This window comes from Vidua macroura, chromosome Z (assembly GCF_024509145.1).
Source record: "Vidua macroura isolate BioBank_ID:100142 chromosome Z, ASM2450914v1, whole genome shotgun sequence".
Classification (NCBI taxonomy): domain Eukaryota; kingdom Metazoa; phylum Chordata; class Aves; order Passeriformes; family Viduidae; genus Vidua; species Vidua macroura.
The window spans coordinates 37,216,259-37,241,151 of record NC_071611.1 but is presented as its reverse complement, the minus strand read 5'-3'; the positions used below and the strand labels follow the sequence as shown (position 1 = coordinate 37,241,151).

The following is a 24,893-nucleotide window of genomic DNA, read 5'->3' as shown; positions in this document are numbered from 1 at the left end:
AGAAGGAAGTCTGATAAAACATGTCTGTTCTATGCTTTTAAATACTCAGAGAAAAAGACATTTCTATTGCTGCTCCAGGAGAAACTAAGAATATTGTCCTTACTAAGCAAAAATAAGCCATTGTTGCTTGCTCTAGAAATGCAAATTTAGGAACAATTCTTTATAAAAAGGTAGTTCATTAATCAAAGAATGTTCTACCTCATTCTTCTGAAGGAAAAGATTATATAAAAGATTATATTAAATATTGAACACCACACTGAAAAAGATTCCTAGGGATATAAAATAAGATTATAATCTTAGTGTTCCAGTAAATGCTTTATGAAAATTATAAACCTTGGCTGAAATAAGAAAAGAGTTAACACAGGGGTAGTGTTGCAAAATAAAAAAAATTCAAAAATATATCATTTTACTGTTTCTCAGGATCTTTTTTTGAGCTGAACTGTACAGCTTTACCACTGTACTTTACCACTGTGAGGAGATGTAGTTTTGAAAAGGAAAGCTTTGATATAAATATGACATCTGTTTAGGGCTTGGAGCATCTGTCATATAAGGGGAGGCTAAGAGAAACAGGACTATGCAGCCTGGAGGAGGGGAGGCTCAAAGGAATCTTACCATGGTGCAAAATTACCCAATTTGGAAGTGGAGCAGAACATTCAGAAGATGGAATCAAGACTCTTCTCAGTCATGCCCGGTGACAGGACAAGAAGCAATAGGCACAAATTGAAGCACAGAAAATTCTGTTTAAGCATATTTCCGTCACTGGATATATCTAAAACTCAACTAGACAATGTCCTGAGCAACTCGCTGTAGCTGACCCTGCTTCAAGTAGGAGCCAGAGCAGAAAAATCTCGAGTTCACTAGGATTGTATGATACTAAGATATCAGCAAAACCAGTGATACATGATTTATGATATTATCTCTTGGCTAAATGAAAACCAATTTTAAGCAAAATATAAATTGAAAAAAAGAGAAGACCTATTAATTTTTAGATCTCTGGGATGGCTATAAAAATTTAACTATTGTAGTAGTAACGTCACAGACACTAATAATGGACATTGTTGCATCCTAGGATTGGGTTTTAGGGGTTCTTATTTGTGTTAGCTAGCCGAGTCCTGTGTACCCCAGTGCTTCCCCCATGTCATTTCCCCACCCCGGTTTCTGGCCCCAAGCTACCTGCCATTGGGCTATCCCCCTCTGCCGCTCCTGTAACCACTCCCCTGTCCGGCCCCAGGAACCTCCGTGTCCGCCGCCCCATCCCCACGATCCCACTCAGCCCGAGGCTCGGTGTCCGCCCCTGCACTTCTCTGGTTGGTCGCTGTCTCCATGTCATCACTGGGGGGCGGCGCCTGCCCTCCCTATCACATCCCCTACATCATCCTGCTCCCTCCCGGGTCCCGCCGCCATTTCCCCCAGGTAGAGTCGGAAGCGCGGGTCGCTACCCCCCACTGCAGCTCTCAGCAACAATAAAGCCTTCCTGCTCTCCTCGTGGGTGATCTGGACATTCCTTCCCTCTTTACCTCGGATCTTGTAGTGCGGGTGACAGAACCCGGCAGACCCCGACCCATGTGCCAGTGCCAGCGGCACACGGAAGAGAAGCGGCAACCTGGAAGTCTGGGGGGAGGCAGCGCCGAAGGGCATCGGAGCTGCCCCGGACCGGGGAGAAAGAGAGAATGCCGCAGGACATAACCTTTTTTTAATAGGTTATAAAAACAGTATTTCCAGAAAATTTAAAACCCTTATGCATATGTTCATTGCAACTAAACATCTGAACATTAATACAAAGTATTAAGTTGTAAGTATAACTTACAACAAAGTGTATTTTGAAATATAGAATTCTAGTTACATGAGTACACAGATACAGAATACTCATCTAGCCACAGTGATTTCAGCCAAGTAGTATACTTCACTACAAAAAATTATACAGTTACAATCAGAATTTAATTAGCATTTTCTCTTCTTTATTGCAAAGCTGTAAAAAGAAATAAATTATTGACAACTGGATACATCTGGAATGGCTTCAGGACAAAAGACCTGATAGTTTTAGATATTTTTTTATTTAACAGCCCATGAAATCCCACAGCTTCCTTAAAGTACTGAAACTGCTCTCTTCAGATTTGCTCCTGAACATCTGGGAGCTGCAGAAACTCAGCATGTTTTTCTACAGCTTGCCAAACTTTTGAAACAAACATCTCATGCTTATACTTCACTTTTTCAACACTACTCCTGGGAAAACAGGATCTCTTTAACTCTTAAGTAAGATTACTAAAACAAATTTTAAAAAATGTTTGAGGGTTCTTGGTAAAAAACCTAACATTCAGATTACACAGAGATCAATTTTTGAATCACATACACAAAATGCTAAAAAGCAGCACCACAGCTCATGCAAGATTTTATATTTTTACTTTCAGGTTTGCTACAGGCTGATGCTTCAGGAACAGAGTGAGACAGGACATAATCAGAATGACACTGAAAATATCTGCATATATAGTAAAAAGAGGAGATGGTATCAAATTCAAATAAAATGAGACATATGTGCAGGAGAGAGGCAGAGTACAGGAGTACGGTGTCAGGAGAAGGCATGAAGAAACAGAAGTCCTGGGATTTCTTTTAGACTTGGACAGATACTCCCACAACCAAATGTTACAAGATAATGAGGAAAAACACAGACAAAGCTAAAAAAGGGACAGCAAATTTTAAAAATTATATACCTAATTGTCAAAGATTCCTATCACAGAGGAGGAACATGAATGGTCTATGGCCATCAGCAACACCATCTAGAACAATTTTAACCTAGTGCAGGGTCAAATTCTGAATTCGTTGGAAACCAGAGGAAAAGAACACTAGTCAGTAATTATACAGACTACATAAAAAGAGAAATGAAAATTAAAGCAGAAGCTGATTACAGGAATAAACTTCCCTTTTTAAGATGGGAGATGATGCAGGCCTAAACTCGGGGATAAAAGATATAAACAACAGGTGAATGGGGAAACTAAGGAAAAAAAGAGAATGAACGTAGCAAGACTTTTTTGTTGAACTACTTCAGAGTTCTCTAACACAGCTAGGTTTTCAGAGCAAAGTACTTCCTCTGCTGGGGGTGAGGAGAAAGATGTTCAGAACTTAGTCGAAGTATTTACAGAAGAACAGTTCAAAAATAAGCAACAAGATGTTGTTTGCTTAAACACTCTCAGAAAATTCATGCCCACAGCACACATAGCCTGATAACAGTTGTAGGACTGGTACACCTTACTATCTTGCTTCCTGTGTTTAAAATGTTCTTTTGAAGTTTCAGCAACTTCCCAATTTTTTGTCAGACAATTCTGACAACTATTGGTGAAACATGATCACTGCAGCACAAAAAAATGGCTATTTTGTGGTAAAGGGTCAAAGGTCACTTCTGATTCTGTATATAAAAAGCAGCTGCTTTACTATCCACTAGACCTTTCAACAAAAGGTTTTAATTAAACAGTCTCAATTAGGTGTGGCTACACAAGAGGTGCATGGCAATTCCTCAGTGGCACCTGACCACACACATGGGTCTTACCCCACAGTAAAGGAGACATAAACGAACTCACTGCAGCTACCCTTGGAGAAGACAAACTCTTCTGAATTGACAGTGGGGCAAAACAGCATGCATATAAGTATGAAGTACATAATTTCAAACCCTACATATTCAGAGTTACCATTCTTGCACATATTAGACTATTCAAAATCAGGATATTGACACCTTGACACTTGCAGTGCACAAAGTGAAAGTAAGTCTGGTTTATACAGTGAACACACAGCTCTGTTACAAGTGAATCAGCTGAATATACTAGAAAATGAAATAGCTACACAAGTATTTCAAAGACAGCTCTCTCTCACATCTTCCACAGAAGAACAGATGGGAACTACCATTTCATCATGTGCCAAAAGTAATTACCATCTATCATCACAATGAACTACAAGATCGAATTTTTCATGTAAGCACCACTCACCAGTTTCCAAATTTTTACTCCAACCACAAATGTAAATATGGCTAATTTCTATTACTGTATCTATTAGGCAAATGCAGTTTTGAAACTACCTCTGTCAAAGAAAAACTGTGAACTACAATACTGGAGAAAGATGAATGAGTTCATATAAAAAAATCAAGTACCCTACAGCAAAAGCCACAGAATCAGGATTCTGGTACCATCTCTGAGAGACACTCCCTCACACAAATTTAATTTCCACACATATGATATGAAAACATAATCTCAAAAAAATTACTCACTACTTTTTCACAATCATTTTTTTGAGACACAGGAATGGAATATATTGCAGTAAATAATTAAAGCAACAAATGACAGAGGAAATGGGGAGCAAGCAAAACTGTCTTTCACAAATGCATTTTTTATTGAATTGTGAGCTGAGGGCTCTGCTGCCTTTGACTTAACTTTACCCCGTTCTTTACAACCTAGTGAATCACTGTTTCATGGTCCACCCCACTCAGATACTGCAGTTATCTGTAAGCAGACAAGAAAATTTGCAACACAAATGCAAAACAGCTCGGTGTTAATCAAATCTCTTGAAGCTAACTTCCACAACATTTGCTTTTCCTGGGTCAAAACAAAATAAAACCACTTTCATTCCCAGGCCATCGGTGTGTGCAATTTCAGGGCTTTGTCCCCAAGGGAGGCTTTGGGAAGCATGTAAGCATGTGCCTATATTTGTCTTTAGTCTTCAAAAATGACATCATCCCTTAAGCGCAAAGAGAATTCTAGAGTTGGTTAACAAACAAGTTCAAAGCACATATTTTTCTTTTAAAAAACTCTTTTTATTCAGGGAAACAGAACAAGTAAGTTGCATATTACTGAATAAAATCTTTGTTAAAAGACACCAAGCACATGCAATATTCTAGACACTGGATATTCTACACCTTTGTTTCTGGCCCTGCTGCAAATCCTCTCATATTTTTCTCTCTAAGTACAGATTTAGTAGAAAACTTATATAACATAGAGGAATTTACTCACCTGCAATAGATTAAATCATGCTGACTGTCAGAAGGGCTAAAAATACACTGCTAATCTAATCATTTGCAGTAGTCCTGAGAACTTGGTACTGTATTTTTAAAGTGAGAATACCTAATATTTCAAGTTATTGCTACAAGCTGTTAACTCAGACACCAGAGCGTTATTCGGAGAGGAGGAAAGGAACTCCAAGAAATTACACTTCTTTCAGTTAAGTAGTGGTTTTGCTGGTTTAGTTTTGTCTTGAAAACCACAAGTTTTCAATCACAAGTGACTACTGTCACTGACTGCATACCTGATTAACTATAGAAATATTAACAGGCAGACTGCAGTGAGAAGTTTTAGGTTTTTACCATGTAAAAATTGAAGGTGCAGCATGGATAAATGTTTGACCCTCAAGAAGAGACAAAAGAAATAATCTATTTCTACCTGTATTCTACTAACACTAAACTGTAAATTACAAAATAGAACACAAAGATGTGTAAAAATGCACAATGAAATATCTTAATCCACCAGATAGCATGCAACATTTGAAAACTTCTCTACTGACAGGCAAACTTTTCCCCTGTATTTCTCTGATATCTATAGCTGCAAGTTAGGTAACATACCTGTCTTCTATTTAGAAAGGCAGTGCTAACAATAGACTTGTTGATACAGAGGAAACAACAGTGATATTCATATATTAGAAGACATACGAGAGTGCTTAAGAACAGCAGTTGTCAAGACATTCCACACCTCTGAGAAATATTCTCACACAGAAAAACATTTAGTACATTGTATAACTAGTGTTCATTTATGAACATTAAAAAGAATCAATATGAATTACATTCATGTAGTTAAAATTCAGTTTCACATGCTTTTATGTTCAACATTAGTATCAGATTAGACCACAACTGGTAAAAAAGACAGCACCTAAGAATCCCTCTACAGGGTCTAAAAGGTGCTTTCCAACCATCTATGAACATGTGGGGTGCTTTGTTAAAGACCAGACCTTGTAACTTAACGTAATTAATATTGGGTATTGATAATAATTTTACAAGTGAGAGCTCTGTACTAAGCCCAAATAAACAGGAAGAAACAGGAGCTGCAGGAAATTGAAGAAGGAAATAAATTTTTATTACACCACAGCCTGCTATTTTCATTATTTAAGGTAAGAACTGACTATCCTAAGCTTCAAACGAGAATTAATTCTATTATTTCAGTAAAATCAGTTCACCATTTTAGTATTCTAAACAGAAGCTGCAAATTAATATAAATCAAGTATCAGACATTGCAATAGCTGTAGCATTTTAAGTATTCATAGAGAAGTAGCACATTTTTATTGCTGGAATGAAATTCTAAATAGAAAGCTTTAGTTCCTCAAAATATTTTCAACAGCAGTTCCTCTGAAAGCAGCAGGAAGGAAAAAACTGTTATGCTGCATTTGAAGCAATATTCTGGTCTTGAGAATCACTTGTTCAGATACCCTTTAGACACACAGTAGTAGAGGCCAAAATGATAAGTGGCACCTCTTTTACTCTTAGCTGTGAAGACATTTATTCCTTTTAACCTTTTAATTATATGTCCACAGATAGCAGACAGCTCTCTCTTACTTAACATTTTAATCCTAACAATTCTCAGAAATCTGACACAGAAATTAAGGCTTTAAGTCAATAGACCAAAAAAATTCATTAAATGCTGGGCTTTAAATACCAGCATTCCTCTATCTTTCTCAAAATTATTTACTGCCAAATTATGACGGTCAACAGTAGGGTATTGACATGATAAAACATTTTGGGAGAGATTATTCAAGAAAACAACAGTATGCTCACATTGTATTCGGATCAGTTCCATCTCATCTAGTTGACATCCTTTTGTTATCAATGTTAAATAATATAATTTCACTTCATTTTCTTTCTTTTTATTACTTACAGCCTCTTTACAATGATTGCTGATGAATAATAATGACAAAATTTATAGACAAAAACAGACAGAAAGACAAAGACAGGGGAAATGTATACTTTTTTAATGTATTTTCATACTTGAAAAGCAACTTTATTTTTTCATTAAAGTTCCACTAAGTTAAGTAGGCAGGTACTCTATAAACCTCCCACATCTGAAACTACTAGAAAGTAATGATTTCAAATTACTATAAAGTACTAATGCAAATACTAGTCAGAAAAAGCAATGAAATTTCCTGAAATAAGTAAAATATAGATGTGTAATAAACAGAACAATCTCTCTGCAAGGACATAAAATACAGAGATATACAGACTGTATGGAGACTGGGTATCACTACCTAGAATTAAGGAAATTTATCATAATTCTAAATCTCCTAATAACTAAGAACTCATCCACATGAAAGTGGCAAGAAGAGCAGCAAATTTTCACCACCAGCACTACAGCAGTAAGGAGTGGCGGCATTCAGTGTCACTAGACAAAAACGTTCTGCAAAGAGTCAGATGAGTCACATTTCCATGACAGAGCTGGCTAATCACTTACAATGCTGTTTCTACTGAAATGCAACCTTACAAGAACCATTCAGGCTGAGAGTTTGGGCTGGCACTGTCATTTTGCACAATAAAGCAATGCCTGTCAAAAGAAGAATAGCAAGAACTGTTGGAACTATCGATTTCAATGTTTTTTCCATAGTACAGCATGCAATGCAAAATAAAACATTAAAGATTCAACAGAAGATTAACATATCAGATGTTTTTATCTGTGCTGACTACTGGATAGGAATACTTCAGTGACTTCTTCTGATTATCCCATGTTTCTGAATTCTGACTTGTAAGATTCATTCTCCCTCTTGGTCTTAATTTATGACTCAAATCCTATGCTCCACCTAGCAGGAAACATCTACAAAGAATATTTTGAGTTCTGAAAGATAGTACCACCAATAGATTCACAACACACTTTCAAGAATACAAACAGGGCAACAGAGACAAGATTGTTGTGAAAAAGCACAGGGCTGTAAAGCATCTATAAACAGGAAGATCCCTTCTGGGAAAACAAAAACAAAACAAAAAGGAAGCAAAGCTTGATAACTTCTTGCATTCTGGAGAACAGACCTGTATCTCAATTATAAAAACATGCCCTTTAACATATACTCTTTACTACCTTCTCTTTTTACATGTGAGGTTGATTACACTAATGAAATGTACATATTGAAGTCTGACTTACAAAAGTCTAACTCTACAATTCCTTTTCCTGAATTTATGGCTCTACAAACTCTAACAGCATCAACGAATGTTCTTTAGACTTAGACATATACTACCTCACCTTGGTGGTTTTTTTCCCAGTTTTCCTCAATATTTATGATTTTTCTCTCTCAATCTCAATTTATTATCAGAATATAAAGACCAAAAGTAAGTAACCTGCACACCCTCACAATCAGTTAAACAACAAAAAAAAAAAAACACAATAAATTACGCAGAAAAAAAGGGCTAGGTTAAAGATTTTTCATACTTACGTAATTCTCAATGTAATAATACCAGTAATTTGCATAAAACTTCCTTAGTTTTTATTACAGCAATTCTGTAAATTAATTAGGACATTTCAATTATTATTGTTCAATTTTAGTATCAATTTCCTTCATTCTTTCTACCAACAGCACTTCTAAATTTTTTTCCAGTATTGCTTGCAATTCCTTTCTCACTTTTTAAAAGTGAGAAAAATAGTCTCTTTTCTCACAAAATAAATCAGTTACTAAAAAAATAATTTCTGAAACCTCATTCATTAAATTCCACCCACAATATTGAGAAGTATCAGAATTCTGCCATATTTCTGAAAGGCAAATGTCTTACAATGATTCTTCAACCTTCTGGTAAGTCCTTAAGAAGTTGTTCTGCACTCTCCTCACCTACCTCAGTTTACTTTCCTGTCCCTGCTTTGCACCAGTATAAAAGCTTTTGCTCCTTGAAGCAAATCAACAGCCTAATCAAGGTTATGACCTGTCCAACAGTTTGTTTTAAAATACCAGGCAGTTCCCCGGTGTAATTCTCCATTTGGAGAAGTACACTGGATAGTCTTACACTGGAATTACACAGGAGAATTGCTTTACCAAAGAAAACAGATGCTCTAATAGTAATGAAACTCAATGCATTATAAAAAAAAATCCATTTGAGCAAACAGCATCCTATCACCTTCATACTCAGAGCTCTGCAAAAAGACTTTCTAATCTGACAGTGACAAAAAGATGGTCTAGCAGAGGCTGACTACAACAAAGTTTATTTTCTGGACTGGAAAATTTTCATTTCAATCTCAGCATGTGATCCTACCCCTAGAATGCTTTATGTTCACCTTTTCTGTATCAAGACCCTATTTAGGTCTTTTCTGAGGTCTCAGTAAATATTAATCAAATTCAAATAAGAAATGCTCTTTGAGGACTGGAAGTTGAAACACTTAACTGAATGACAATCTATTTTAAAATATACAATATTTCAAATATATCCAGGAAAATAAATTATGTGAGCAACACCAGGAAAGGTTATCCTTCTGACAAACAGATGACCTTTACTCATAGCCTAGAATTGTAAAAACACCTATGTCAACATCCAAACTCACTGAAGGTGAATTTATCATGACGAGAGCCAATTCCCAGGAAAAGAAAAGTTTGTGTTAAATCTTCCAGACAAATACAGCTCACAGAGAATGCAAGGCTGCAGATTCCTTTCAGTAAGTTTATGCTATTCAACATATTTAACTGGTGTCTCCTATTTTTAACAGTAAAAATAGGGCTGTGGAGCCAGCTGAATACAATCCATTATTCACTGCCAAGATCTCTTATCTAAAGACTGTAGCTGAAAAAAACCCACAATTATGAACTGCATTTTGTTTAAATGTAATTTCCTAATTTTTGCAGAAGACAAAAAGCTTAAGCCATGCAAGGTCTACTACATTGGATTTCTATTCCCAGCTGACAGGTCAAAGACAAAACATTGCTTTAATACTTGTCATTTAGTTGCTAGAGCCAGTAAAACTCCAGAGACTAGCATGAAAATATATCCAATTCATGCTAAGAATGGCAGCCTGTAAAAATTACTAATTAGTAATTACTAATTAGTTTGAACTGAGTGCAAAATATTTTTTACTTAATTTTTCTGGCAGTCTGATTTTCCTTGAATCTGATGTTTATATGCCACCTGCAAGTCTTTGAGATGTTTTCCTGCATGAACATTCACAACCTTCTGCTGCATATAAGGGACAATTGAGTGTACCTAGCAGAGTCCTACCGGTGCATTTTTTTTTCTCCTCCCAAGTGCATTGTTGAGGTAAAGGGCTTCAGTGTGAGTTTCTCTCACAGCTGGCTTGATTTCTAAAACTGTCTTCATTCTTGTTCTCTTCCTGCATGTTGTTGTGATAAACTGAGACAAGGATTGTTTTTTTAAATAGGTGACATAGTGGCAGTATAGCCAGCACTATTGCCATCCTGCAGCAATCAATTTCTGCTAGCAAGTCTGCATTGGTAGATGGCAATTAGAGGTTCATGTCAATTCTTGGATGCAAAAGTCTATCTAGCAGGTTAAAGAACATGCTTGAGCTTAGAGATTTTGCCTATAACTTCAGTTAGGAATTCTAATGGTGCATCTTTTAAATGTAGGCAATTCTATTCTTTATATGGCTAGCATAATACAATTTAGCAAAACCTGGTTATTTACATTAATAATCTAAGCAGTTTTTGTAGAGAAATACAAACTGGGGGCTTTTCCACATCCTTCATAGAATCATGTGTATTGATGATACCATGTATTACAACATGGATACTGATATGTGATCATATCTAATTTTTTTAAAGTGACAGTTTTGTTGTTTTGCTTTTTGTCCAGATCTGGTGTTAAATTCATCTAATTTCTTTTACTTGAATAATGAAACTGTTGAATTTAGAAATATTTTTTTCATAATATTATTTCTCTACATAGGGGAAGCATAGGGAAAAAAATTAAGTGGTTTCCTAATTTAATAACTTTGGCCAGTTGCTCTTTAAGTCTAGTTATTGTTGCTGACGAAGATAATATCCCCCTCCACTGCTGTTGTTTTAACTGTCTCTGTCATTCATGGAATTTAATTTTGAAATAGTAATTTAGTATCCCTTGCTCAATCCTTACTGAACATGATGTGTACCTGTTGTCCGTATCTTCCAAAATTAAAATATACTGATTTTAAGGGAGTGTAATTGCCCATTTGGTTAATTTTTTTTCTGCAGAAGTAGGATATGGCAGTGTACTTTGTTATAAGGTCCTGGTTCCTGTGTATATGTCAGCTTGTCTTCTAGTGCCCTAAATGGTGTCCTCCATATCCCATGGCATATTGTGAAAGTATTGTTAAACTGAAAAGGATGCTTGGCAGTAAAGACATAGAATAAAAACTCTCTATCAACATCTTGTTCAGCCAAGTCTTTTGAGTGGTAAACTCAAACAGCATATGGGGAAAATTGAGAGTGGTGCATTCTCAGTTTACATTGTAGAAATATTTGATATTGTAGGCCTGATGGTTATTAATGAGTTGACCTCGTAACATTAGCTACTACCACAAGAATGACTGCTTGGAAGGGTCCTGTAAAATAACATGTGGTCATCAAATTTATATGGACTTCATTTATTGTGTATCTTGACTTCCTCTATTGGTTTTTGTCCCATTGATTTATTTATGTGGCAGTTAACAATGCAGTAATTTTGTAGACAGTTGTTAAATTGTGCTAGGGCAGGGTTAACTGAAAGCTTGGGCTGGTGTGTGCATTCTCCCTAGCTTTGGTTGTTTGGAAGTACCCAGTCAAAGACTGCAATTCTATCACTGGGTAAACTGATTTGAGTTGGGGGTCAGTGTGACCCAGTTCTGCTTCCTTTTAATTTCCACTATTTTTCCATGGTCCCATTTTTTTTTTTTTTTTTTTTTTTTTTTTTTTTTTTTTTACCCTGGGGGAAGCCAACTCAAAGTCCCAGTTAGTCACAGCACTGCAGAGGAAGTCTGGCTGGAAAATAGTCTCTTTCTGGTTGCTGCTTCTGATCTGGTTCATAAATGCTTTTGACAAAATGGCCAGAAAAATGGGAGTGAGTGGCCAAACAGCAGGGGAAGTTATTTCATTTATGCTGTGTTGTTGTCTAGTTGTTGCCTGTCTTATGTTACTGTATTGCACATAAAATTTGAAACGGTTATCTGTGAATTTGTTTGTACTTGCAGTTGTCACACTTTTTAAATACTCATCTGTTTTCAAATGAGTCTTTTTGTCTCAAGTTGTTAGACTGTGAACAAACTACTTCTAATTAGTTCATAGGGACTTTACTAGCAGTTATTTTCTTAAATTTTAGCAGTACAAACTAAAGTACACTTTTTTGCTGGGGGGCAGGTGCAGAGAGAGTCCTAACATGACAAAAACGTTAAAAAATATTACTTTTGGTAAATCATCTGACCCATATGAAATTGGTGATAGATATTGTGTATTTTTCTTAGTAGGCATTTGGGTGACCAGTACATTTGTCCTGGTCTAAAAGAGAAGACTCAGTATTTACAGTATCATCCTCAATTTTATACTATTGTGTTTAAATACTGAAATTCAGATGTTTTAAACTGGAACCATACCTTTCCACCTCTGAATGCTGCCCAGTATACTCGTAACATATAGTCAAAGAAGTAATGCAAGCCTCTCTCTTTTTTTTGTGCCTTCTGAAAAACAGTCACAGAAAGTTTGTCCGGGACCGGACAGGGGAGTGGTCACAGGAATGGCAGGGGAGAAAACCCAATGGCCAGCAGCCTGGGGCTAACTTCCGTGGGGAGGGGAAGACACAGGGGACACACAAGGATACATGGAACCGGTAAGCTAACAAAGACCAGAACCCCAAATCTGAACCCAACACCCAGGATGCAACAAGACATCAATATTTATATTTTTATGTTATTTATTTACAGTCTAGTATGTTATATAATTAAGTAGTACCACAGAGGCATTCTGGGATTAGATTTAACTGTCCTACTGGTCATAAACAGAAGTTGTCTGGAAAGCATGCTACAAATGGGACAAAACAAGAGGACCAGCAAGTAATGTAAAAATCTAGAAACTATTGCTTACTGCCTATAAAAATCTGAGACAAGTACTCATTCATATATAGAAAAATGACAGAAAAAAGGGAACTGTAAAGCATGAATACTCTACAAAGAGAGATTAACATATACTTTAAAATTAATACATACTGATGAAACACTTAAGAACCCTTTTTTTTATGCTTCTTTGGTTGCAGTAACATTCTCTACATATTTAAATAGGGGGGGAAATGGTAAGTAAACAGACATATTTTTGAAGAGTTTACTTAAAAAAAACCACTACACAGGACATATCCAGTGAAAAACATAGCTTTTCCTTCATAAAATTGTGTAAATTATATTTCATGCACAGAAGGAATAGACCCTCTAGACATAAATACAAAGGCAGGTAACACAAATTGCCTTCCTTCACCTCCAAAAAAGTGCTGATAGGCCCAATTCCTCTTATGCCCTCACCTACGATTAGATACCTCACCTGAGGTGTTTACAGGAGGACTGCAGCCACCCTGCAGTCACCCCACTGGCTGTACATATTTGTCCTCACACTGTTAAGAGACCTTGAATGAATACTTATTCTCATCCTGGCTGACAACAACATTAAATTATACGGGATATGCTTAAATTATACGGGATGATACATAGGCACCAATTAAATTATGATTTCTCTGAAGAAAAATATAACTATATCTATAAATACATATATAAATGATTCCACAGTCTACAGCTGGCAGATGAATATTCCTTCTGCTTCTATTTACAAATACATACATACATAAATATGAACACATTCAAATACAGATGGCTCATATGGTGTCACATTTCAATATCCTCAAGGAACAACAATTCTAACAAATAATACTCTCAAAACTATTCAAACTCTGGGTACAGATTAAATAATCTACAATTCTTGCACTCACTCTCAGAAAAATCTGCACTAAATTAGTAATAATTTCATAACTGAACTCCTGCTTTGACAAATAATAACCAGCTGTTGGAAAATAATGTTTCCCAGAATGAAAAGAAAATAGCTAATTTAAAGATAAATAACAACTTAAACAAGAATAACTACTTAAGCAGTCTGCAAAGAACTTACTTCTCAATGAAAGGGGCCAGCTAGATGCATGACCAGGATGCAGCAACTCTATCAGTAAGTGATGAACAAAATAAAGCTAGCAGTAAAAATTAACTTAGAAAAAATAATTAATGTTTTACTTTACATAACAGCTTACAGAAGGGCACTGCAATACACTCCCTGCACTTTTTTAATTCTGTAGAAAGGTTATGAGGCCTGAAAAAAAAAAACCCATACATTCTGACTAGTAAGAGAGAAGCTGTAACATGCTTTCTCCAAAAAACAAAGGTACAAAGCCCATACTTGTTCAGTCTTTTCTGTTTAAGCTCACGTGTTCTGCACCCAGGACTTCCAGCTTATACACCCTTTGTTTCTTTAGTGAGCATATGATGAGTGCAGAATTCCCAAGGAAGTGTAACAGTGCGGAAGTTTTATACAGACACAATATAGACAGTAATGCTGAACACTGAAAAACTTTAAAAAGTGATCAGGTACTTTGACTAGAACTCATGACAGTTTTAATCAGGCCCCTATTTGCATTGTATAATTTTACTTACAGTGTGAAATCTACTTATGTTCTCTGCATTTTGCATGACTGACGCAAAAAAACTCTCAACCTAATCAAATTATTACTGATACTAAAACTTTTCATTTTGTTTGCAGAACACTGGTATTGGTAATTCACTCTGAAGGATGTAAGCATGATATATAATAGCTAATTATACCTGCAAATTGCCTCCAAATTCATACTTATTTTCAAATTTATTTTCAGCCTAAAAGGAACAGTAGGCATGAGTACTTACGATATACTTCAGATTTCATTATAAGCATTTTCCAGCAATTTCTCCTACATTTAATCATAAAAATCCAAACTGTGTCGGGCTTTCAGAATATTCTGATGAAAGAGTCAACACTGCAAATATACTATAACAGAAGCCTAACAGAAATTTAGACTTTATTCTTGAAGCCAGACACTGAAGTTCATAGACTCTTAGATTATCTACTGAATCAATCCTTCTAATTTTTTTTAATTTAAAACATCTTTGCTTTAAATGAGATCAGTTAGCAGAGATGGTAAGAAGGCAGTGTAGTTTTTAAAATCTGTCTCCTTACTAGAAGTATTCCACCAAAGATACTTGTACTAGTGAATTAAAATTTTAAAAGTCACAGGAACTACCTTCTCTATTCTAAATTCTGAAGTTTTAATGGGATATACTTACAAAAAGGCCAAGATTAGAATGAAACTCTAGAGATCATCTAATCCAATCAGCTGCTCAAAGCAGGGTCAGCTAAAGGAAGTTGCTGAGGCTCCTGTCCACAGTATCAATATAGATGGACAATCCACACCATTCCCCATCAGTCTGTCAGCTCCCAGGAACCATGCCCTGTTGTCAAAACCTTTCAAGTGCAGTTGCACATTCTTTGTGATGACATCAACCAGCTCCTGCAGCACTCCAAGATGGACCCCATTACGTACCATGAACTTCTCTACATCAGGTTTATCTAAACACTTTAGTCTGACTCACAAAGGGTAAGTCTTCCTTGAGACAGACTTTCCCTGTGGTCAGTTGGACCTGGGGTTCCTGAAGGCAAAGCAGACAGCAAGTGTCTGTTCTGCATCCTTTGTCACTAGATTCTCCACCTCATTCAGTAGAAGACCCAGATTTTTCCTTGTTTTCCTGTTGTTACTGTCCAAGCCTTTCTTCTTGCTGGCCTTCACATCCCTCCCCAGATTCAATTCCACATGGGCTTTGGCTTTGCTAACTTCATCCCTGCCCCTGTATACTCAGACAGAGTCTCTGTGGTCTGACTGAGTTACACAACTCTGCTCTCACCTGTTGTAAATATCCATTTTAGGTCTGGATTTTGTCAGGAGCTTATATATCCACAAAGCATTCTTATTCACCTTTTCATAATTTCATTGGGAAGAACTACTCTTGAGTTTAGGGGAGAAAACTTGAAACAAATGCTACCTGCTCTCCCTGGATCCCTCTTCTCTCTAACACAACCTATTTATTCTAGGCTACTCTACAATATAACTCAGCTGATTAAACTGATGAAAGGTTCTTGCCAAAGACAGCTGCTGGGAACTTCTGGGAAACCTCTTTATTAACACTGTATTATGTAAGTAACATCAGTTTTATTGACTGAAACTTGAAAAGCAATTTCAACACAATGATGTCTATCCTTTGCCATCTTAGTTCCATCAAAATGAATTAGTAATATAATCTAAAAACAATCTTATTACTTTCATAACTAATGTTTAATCAAGTACTTACCATAATCTAAACCTAAAACACATGGGTAAATGGAATAAATGCAAGTGTTAAAATCTGCTCCACCTGATAGGCATATTTTTTCAGTAAACACTTGACTTACCACTACACTAAGCATACTTTTTAAAGGTGTGTGCCTCATCATCTGACAACCTACAGTGTCTAGTGAAAAAAACAAACTGAATTACAGTGTATATAGCTAAACTATATGGGAGAATCACATGTGGGAGTCATGCTGGCATTCACATCAGAGAAAAAAGTCTCAGCTGCTAAAATGTGGAAAAATGACCCTTCAGAAAAGTTCAGTTCAATAGATTAGAAAATGAAGCAATTCTAAATAATTAATCCCTCTAGAAAAGTAAACAGTTTAATGGAAATTGGCCTGCTATCTGGTCTAGTCACTGCACTTTGACATGTCCTTGTTTAATTTGCTATTGCAAAAACTAAGGGAAATAAGAAATAAAATATTATTAATCAGTCTAATCTAGACACTAAGAGACAAAGTGAAAGTTTTTTTTTTTTTAATATAGGGGAACCTCTAATGTAGGAGTGTTCCAGCTAAAAACATGACCTTCCCAATCAAGATGGAATTTTTTACTCTTTTTGTAGTCTATAAACATCATCAGAAGCAAAAGCGATATTAACTTGTACTTGGCAAAACTGAAAAAAAAAATTACAAATAATTGAGAATTTAAACCTGATAGCGTCCAACAGAACGCTACGTCCAATGCATCTACTTCCAACAGAAACCCTGCACCTCTTCAGGGCACACTGAGAAGAGCTCTATCGCCACTTACTGGGCAGCTACAGAAGTCTGAGGTTTGGAAACAGCACAGGGATGGTTGCAGAGCCCACTGCACAGACAGGCAACTCGTTTACACTGAGGACACAAGTCTGACAGAAGTTTTTCTCCCTGCGTTTAGCTCTCACATGCCATGTATTTAAGGGCGTCATACTTTACCTGCCCCTCAGCCATTTCTAAATTGTGTGGCCAGAGCCAAAGGCTTACCTTCCTCCCACAGTCAAATAACACTGTAATGACAAATTGCTATGTTCAAAATACTAAGGTAGAACATGTGAACTTAGGCTGGATTTAAAACAGTGTAGGACTGTCAACACAAATAACTGGATTGGGGTTGCTCGTTTTGGTATTGCTTTCAGTTGTCTTTTTTTTTTAACTCCAGTGTATGTGGGCACATCCACACTTGGGTGTCTCAAGATCGGTAATTCACCAGCATTTTAAGTTTCCTATAAGCAAACAGACAATATTCTGTTCATAGAAATCACAGAATACCCCGAGTTGGAAGGGATCCGCAGGGATCATCAAAGGCCACCTCCTTGCTCTGCATAAGACAGGAATAGCACCATGGGCCTGTTCCCAAAACACTGTATGTTTGTACATATTTGTTCCCCTGCTCCTTCTCACACATCAAACAAGCATACGAATGTGATATTTCTTCCACACATCTGCCTTTTCTTGCTGTTCTGACAAGATCACTCATTTACAAGCCATCTTCAACACTGCCTACTTATCAAATTTCTAGGACAGTGTTTTTCACAGTAACACCCCCACTGTGACGATCAACTTAGTTTAACAGGTTTTTCTGGTAGACTCTTAATCTTTCTTCCCATCCCACAAAAAAAATGCAAAATATGGATCAGACACTGTCGTCTTCATCACTGTTTTTCTTCTGTTTGTCTGTTTTGGCTTATCAGGTTCATGTATACACATTACAGCAGGTATAAATACACCTCAAAGAGTTCCAAGAAAGCTGAAAACCCACAGAGGGTTTTCACCACCTCCTAAACAATCCCCCCATACCACTTCCCAACTTTGACAGCAAGCAAGTAACACAGGCTGCATACATTCTGGTGCCTGAGAAGCTCATTCATTATTCTCATCCCCAGAGAAGCACTGAGACCCAATCTTACAAACACCGAACAGTGAAATCTCACTTATCCATATAAACAGGCTTATGATGTACACAGAGACTAACAAAACCATGGTGGGACTTGTAACACCATCACTGCCTTCCCTTACCCTAAATATAAGCTGAGCACACTAATAAAGCATAAACGTGGTAATGACTATTTTAGCTAAGTAATCGTGGGCCTGCTTATAAAATTCATCATATTAATTTCTGCCAGGCACGTTACCTCAGAGTCTCTCTACTGTAAGAAATTAATTTCTTACTTCCCCTCTTTATTTTTTTTACCCCCTGCTTCTTCACAAGATTTTTTTTAGGATCCCCTCCACTCCACAAGTAACACCAACCAAGAACCAACCTTTGTTACTTTCTAGTGCTAGGTCTTTGCTTTTCTTGTAGAACACTGCACAATCCTTGTCAGATCTTTTTTTAACTGTTACCACACTTTGATATTTCAGGACACAATCCACCTTACATATATAATTATTTATATGAGTCTGCTTATGCTGCACAAATGCGTATTTCAAGAAATAGACCTATGTGGTCTAGGCCTGAACACAATCACAGCAACCACTTTCAGTCAGAAAGAGTAAAACCTATGTGAATATTTTTTTAAAAGAGAAAATCTGTATGAAAGTTATGTACCCCAAAAGCACCATATCACCATCATTACCTGAACTGTAGAGTGTGCTGGAGTAACTAATAAAAAGTGTAAGTTCATTTGAGAACTTCTGTTGAGCCTCAGATATGAATGTTAACTTCTTCAGCATACATGTTGTAAGCCATTCAGAGTTTCTCAGTAGTTCTTATAAGCACTTCTGATGAGAGATAGCTCTCCCTAAATTCACAAAAAATGCTTACATTGCTACTTATGCATGGGTGAAGTTTTTGTATTGTTTTCTAACTGACAGGTAATGGAGAACTCAGTTTCTAAGACCAAATGAAGATATTAAAAGCATCAAAAATTACCTGCTGTTCAGTATGTCCCTGCCCTAAACCACATCTACAACACAGTATCTGCCACTCTCTCTGTCAAGAGACTTACTGCACTTTAAAAATACACCAAAAAAAAAAAAAAAATCAAAAAAGAACACAAAGGAAAGATATACAATATCCAAAGCAAAATACAAGGAAGGCATATGTATAACAGAAGACAGAAATAAAAAAAAAAATGAATCTGTTTAATATAGGTAAGTACAGAATGTATTAGTGATACAAGATTAGATAAAAATATTTAGCAATCTCTATATTCCTAAAAGGACAGAATGGATCTACTTTTCTGTAGACCAATCTATGATTTATTTCTGGTGTTAAAAACAGAGATGTTAATTGACTATCAATTTGTACATTTTGTGTTTTCAACTATTAATATTAATGTAACCCATTTATGCAACTAGTGCATTAAATCCATTGATTAATACAATGGTGGGATGCTTAAAACTTACTAAGTTTAATTTGGTTTTAATTTAAACTCAACTTTAAAAGGCTTTAAAATTTTATTCAGAAATTACAGGCCTCATGGACACAAAATAATCAACTGAAGTCACTCACTGAACAGTGTCATTATTTAAATGACCAGTTAAAAGAGGAAACTGCATTTAAATATTTGAAAATAAGCCTTTTCTCAAAGAGATTTTGTATTTATTCATTACTTTTTCTTTTAATCAAACCCAACCATACTCACAGTATGTTTATTATGATATATAAACTTGCCTGCATTAAACTTCCAAGTTATTCTCTTTTCCACATTGCCCAGGGAACCCTTTTTTAGCATGATACTTCTTAAGAGAAAAAACATAACAGCACAGGAGCACCTACTGACATTTTGGTAATATTTCTACAAGGAAAATAATATCTCTGATCTGGGACAATAAAGATGCTCTTAAAAGAAAAGAAAGGATAAAAATTCGTATGTCAAAGAATTCTGAAGATTTTAAAGGTACTACTCTCAGAACTGTTTCTTCCCCCTCCAGTGAATATCTGGCCAAATTATGTAGTTAATATATAATTCATAGTCTACCTCTCCCTCTCCTAACACACCTCGACTCCAAAAGGACTTCCTGTTTGAAGCACAACAACACAATGGAACCACTCTTGCAATACCCTTCCAGAACTGGCAAACTCCCAATACTCAGAGGGCTCTCGTAGAAGCTCCCTGTACCTGACTTAAAGCACTAGGCAGATTAAGAGTGTAATAGCTGCTTGGCATTGTTTGCCTGGGCACTGTGCACAGGCAAATAGGCTTACTCCCAGTAAGGGAAAAAGACACATTTTCAAGAGTGGCTAAAGTGTTACCTGTGGTATGGCTTATGACCCTGAATCTCATTTACCCTTTCAGCTTTCAGATCCAGTCAGTTTTTCATCTCTTGACTTCTGTAATCACAGAATAACTAGGTTGGAATAGACCTTCAAGATCATCAAGTCCAACCCATGCCCTAACATCTCAACTAAACCATGGCAGTGAGTGCCATATCCAGTCTTTTTTTAAACAACTCCAGGGATGGTGACTCCACCACCACCCTGGCAGACCATTCCAGTACTTTATCACTCCTTCCATAAAAAACTTATTCCTAATATCCAACCTACATTTCCCTTGGCGCAGCTTGAGACTGTGTCCTCTGGTTCTGTCAGTGGCTGCCTGGAGAAAGAGACCAACCCCCACCTGACTACAGCCAGCTACTGCTGCATCCCGGGTTTGGGTTCAGATTAGGGGCTCTGATATGTGTTAGCCAGTTCTGTGTACCCCCCGTGCACCCCCCGTGTTCCCCCGCCCCTGCGGTGGTCCGCTCCCGGCCACTTACCATTGGAGCTCACCATGCCAGTCCTGTAACTACTCCCCTGTTCACTCCGGAGAGTTCTGTGTCTGTCACCCCGCTCCTGCAACTCCATTCGCCCCGCAGCCCGTGTCCGTCCCTGTTGCATCCCCATTGGTTACCCCGAGCCACGTCACTCTCCCGTAGCCTACCCCCACTGGGTGAGGGGGGCTTCTGCCTCCTTCGCCCCGCCCCCTATAAAATCTCATGCCTTCTTTTGTTTGGAGCCATTTTCGTCCATGCGGTGCTGGGAGCGAGTCGGGGCTTCTCCACCACAGCTCCCCACGGCCATTAAAGCTCTCCAGCCAACCACATGGACAGAGTGGACAATTCTTTTGCCTCTTTGTCTCGTCCCTTGCACCAACGGCAGAACGCGGCCAGCCTGCCCTAGTGCGCAGAAAGCAGAAGCGCCCGGGAATCACGGGCGCCCCAGTCCCACCAAGAAGTAGCGCCTGTGCCGGGCACTCCGGAGATGCCTGGGACCGGGGAAAAACAAGCAATGCCACAGCTACCCTTCAGGAAGTTGTAGAGAGTGATAAGGTCGCACCTGAGTCTCCTTTTCTCCAGGCTAAACACCCCCAGCTCCCTCAGCCATTCCTCACAGGGCTTGTGTTCCAAACCCCTCACCATCCTTACTGCCCTCCTCTGGATGTGCTCAAGCGTCTCAACGTCCTTCCCAAACTGAGGGGTCAGAACTGGTGTGGCCTCACCAGTGCCAAGTACAGGGAAAGAATGTAGCCTGCTCCTGCTGGCCACACTGCTCCTGATACAGGCCAGGATGCCATTGGCCTTCTTGGTCACCAGGGCACACTGACTGCTGGCCCATGTTCAATCGGCTGTCGACCAGTACCCCCAGGTCCCTTTCTGCCTGGGCACTGTCCAGCCACACCGTCCCCAGCCTATAGCATAGTGGGGGGTTATTGTGGCCAAAATGCAGGACTCGGCACTTGGACTTATTAAACTTCATCCTATTGGACTCTGCCCATCCATCCAACTGTTCCAGGTCTCTCTGTAGAGCCCTCCTACCTTCCAACAGATTGACATATGGTCCTAGCTTAGTGATGCCCGCAAATTTACTAATGGAAGATTCAATACCCTCATCCATGTCATCAATAAAAATAATGAACAGAACTGGTGCCAGCACAGATCCCTCAGGGATCTGTCCCTCAGGGACACCCCTGGTGACTGTCCCCAGCTGGATGCAGCACCATTCACCATCACTCTCTGGGTCCGGCCATCCAGCCAGTTCCGAACCCAGTAAAGAGTGCTCCTGTCCAAGCCATGGGCTGCAGCTTTTCCAGGAGTGTGCTGTGGGAGACAGTGTCAAAGGCCTTGCTGAAGTCCAGATAGACAACAATCACAGCCTTTCCTGCATCCACCAGGCGGGTCACTTGGTCATAAAAGGAGAGTAGGTTGGTGAAACGTGTCCTACTCCTCCTAAACCCCTGCTGGCTGGGTCTGATATCCTGGCCATTCTATAAGTGCTGCATGATGACACACAATATAAACTGCTCCATTATCTTACCAGGTACTGAGGTCAGACTGACTGTGTATAATTACCAGGATCCTCCTTCCCACCCTTTTTATGAATGGGTGTCACACTGGCCAGCTTCCAGTCATCTTCCAGTCACCAGTGAGCCAGGACTGTTGGTAAACAATGGAGACTGGCTTTGCATGCTCATCTGGAACCCTGGGATGGATCCCATCTGGTCCCATAGATTTATGAACATCCAAGCAGCTCAGCAGTTCTCTGACTGCCTCCTCCTCCATAACAGGGGGACCACCCTGCTCCCTGACACCAGAGGACAGTTGTCCTGAGGAGAAGCTGTCTTCCCACTAAAGACTGAGGCAAAGGAGGCATTAAGAACCTCTGCCTTCTCTTCATCTGCAGTTACAATGTTCCCTCCCACACCCAGTAGAGTACAAAGGATGGTCTTACCCTTCCTTTTTGCCATTAATATATTTGTAAAAACATTTTTTGTTATCCTTTACAAAAGTTGCCAAATTAACTTTGAACTGAGCTTTGGCCTCCCTAAATTTTTTTCTATATGCCCTAGCAACCCCCTTGGAATACTTCCTGAGAGGCCTAACCCTCCTTCCAAAGATGATGGATTCTCTTTTTATTCCTAAATTCCTTCAAAACCTTGTTGCCCACCCAGGCTGGACATTTGCCTCGTCGACTCATCTTTTGGCACACAGGGACAGTCTGTTCCTGTGCCCTCAAAATCTCTGTTTTGAATCAAGCCCACCTTTCCTGGACTCCTTTGTTTTTAAGGGCAGCTTCTCAAGGAACTCTCTGAATAAGTTTCCTAAATAGTCTGCCCTCCAGAAGTCCAGCATAAAAGTCTTATTGATATTCCTCCCGATTTCACCAAATATTGAGAACTCTAATTTCATGATCACTATGCCCCAGGTGGCAACATTTGCTGTTGTTATGAGAACATGCGAAGATAAGGTAGAATATATACTTTGTTTCCCAGCTGACCAGAGACAAAAACTTATTTAGTACCTGACAGTAAAGGCAGAATGAAAGAAATTATGGAAATTATCAATTTCCATAATTTTCAAATTATGGAAATTATCAGTGCAGATACTAGCAAATTACTAGTGTTTAGAGAAGAGATTAAACTATCATGCAGCAGCTTTTCAGTCAATGAAAAAAAAAGAGTAGGACAACATGAGTACCTCCTATTTTCAGCCAAATTTGCCCCTTCATCCTTGAGCTCCTTACTTTTCCTTATACAATCTTCTAAAAGAACTTCCTTTCTTCTCTTAGCTGCGAGCACCCAGTTACCATCATCATCGTCACCCAGATCCTTGTCATCTGCAGCTTCTGCTTCGAACTGCTGAGAAGTAGCTTTTGAGACCTTCTCACCAATCTTTCTCTTCCACCCAAAAGAAGCCATCTGTACAACTAGGAAGAATGCATTTTAAGCAGTTAGGTAATTTTGCTTTTAAGTACACAGCAGGAAAATCACCCTTCGCTCATCTCGAAGCTAAAACAGTAATACAGAGCGGCACTCCCCCACACAAAATGTAGCCGATCGGCTGCCACTGAGGCACGCACAACCCTGACGCCCGCAGCGGTACCTGGCGCAGCCACCGGCCGCCTCTCCTGGCTGGAAGCGGCAGGAAGCGGAAAGGCGGGGCGGCACGGCAGGAACCGGGCAGGAGCAAGAAAAAGTGAGGGCGGCGGCAGTGCCCGAGGCCCCGGCAGGGACAGCTGGGAGCTGTAGTTCGCCCGGGCGCGGGGCGGCAGGGCCGCTTGGGTGCCGTGAGGCGCCCGGCGGCCCCCCGCTTCTGTGCGTATGAGGCAGCGGTGGAGAGCGGGGGCGAAGGGGAAAAACAGCCGGGCGTGGGAGTGCCACCGCCCGCGGTGCTCGAGTGTCACACGGGGACAGGTGCGGGACGACGGGAATGTCCCCCGCGTGTACCGACTGCGCCCTGGGACAGCAACCACCCACCACGGACAGGCGGCTCCGGCCGGGAAGTCCCGTAAGAAGTGACCCAGGCTCACAAGCACGGGTTTTTCCTCTAAAGGGGAAAAAAACACCACCACAACTAGAACACGAAGAAAAGAACAAAACCAGGAAAAAAAAAAAGGAAAAAACCAACAAAACAAAAAAAATCCTACCATCCTCCCAAAAAAACTCAAAACCATAAAAAAAACCCAACACAAAAACCCAAACCAAACAAAAAAATCTCAACTCTTCTCCCTCCCAAAAATACAAAAAAATAATAAGAAAAAAACAAAGAAACTCAACAAAAAGAGAAGACAGGGTTTAAAACTGCAGGGCAGC

The 24,893-nt window shown here is 38.8% G+C and overlaps 1 protein-coding gene and 1 long non-coding RNA gene across 2 annotated transcripts in view; one reads left to right on the top strand and one right to left on the bottom strand.

Annotated features, from left to right (window-relative positions):
• The window catches only part of TTC33 (tetratricopeptide repeat domain 33), a 45,991-nt gene extending 21,618 nt beyond the window's left edge, over positions 1 to 24,373 (bottom strand). The window contains exons 1-2 of the mRNA XM_054002640.1: positions 24,184 to 24,373; positions 23,779 to 24,007 (exon numbers count right to left, since the gene is read on the bottom strand). Coding sequence (XP_053858615.1) covers positions 23,779 to 23,999 — 221 coding nt within the window. The 5' untranslated portion in view covers positions 24,000 to 24,007; positions 24,184 to 24,373. The remainder of the gene's footprint in view (positions 1 to 23,778; positions 24,008 to 24,183) is intronic.
• Positions 12,958 to 17,567, top strand: LOC128821512 (uncharacterized). Its single transcript, XR_008441141.1, has 3 exons — positions 12,958 to 13,006; positions 16,099 to 16,200; positions 16,883 to 17,567. It is a non-coding gene; the product is annotated as an uncharacterized LOC128821512 (long non-coding RNA).
• Positions 24,374 to 24,893: the final 520 nt, after the last annotated feature.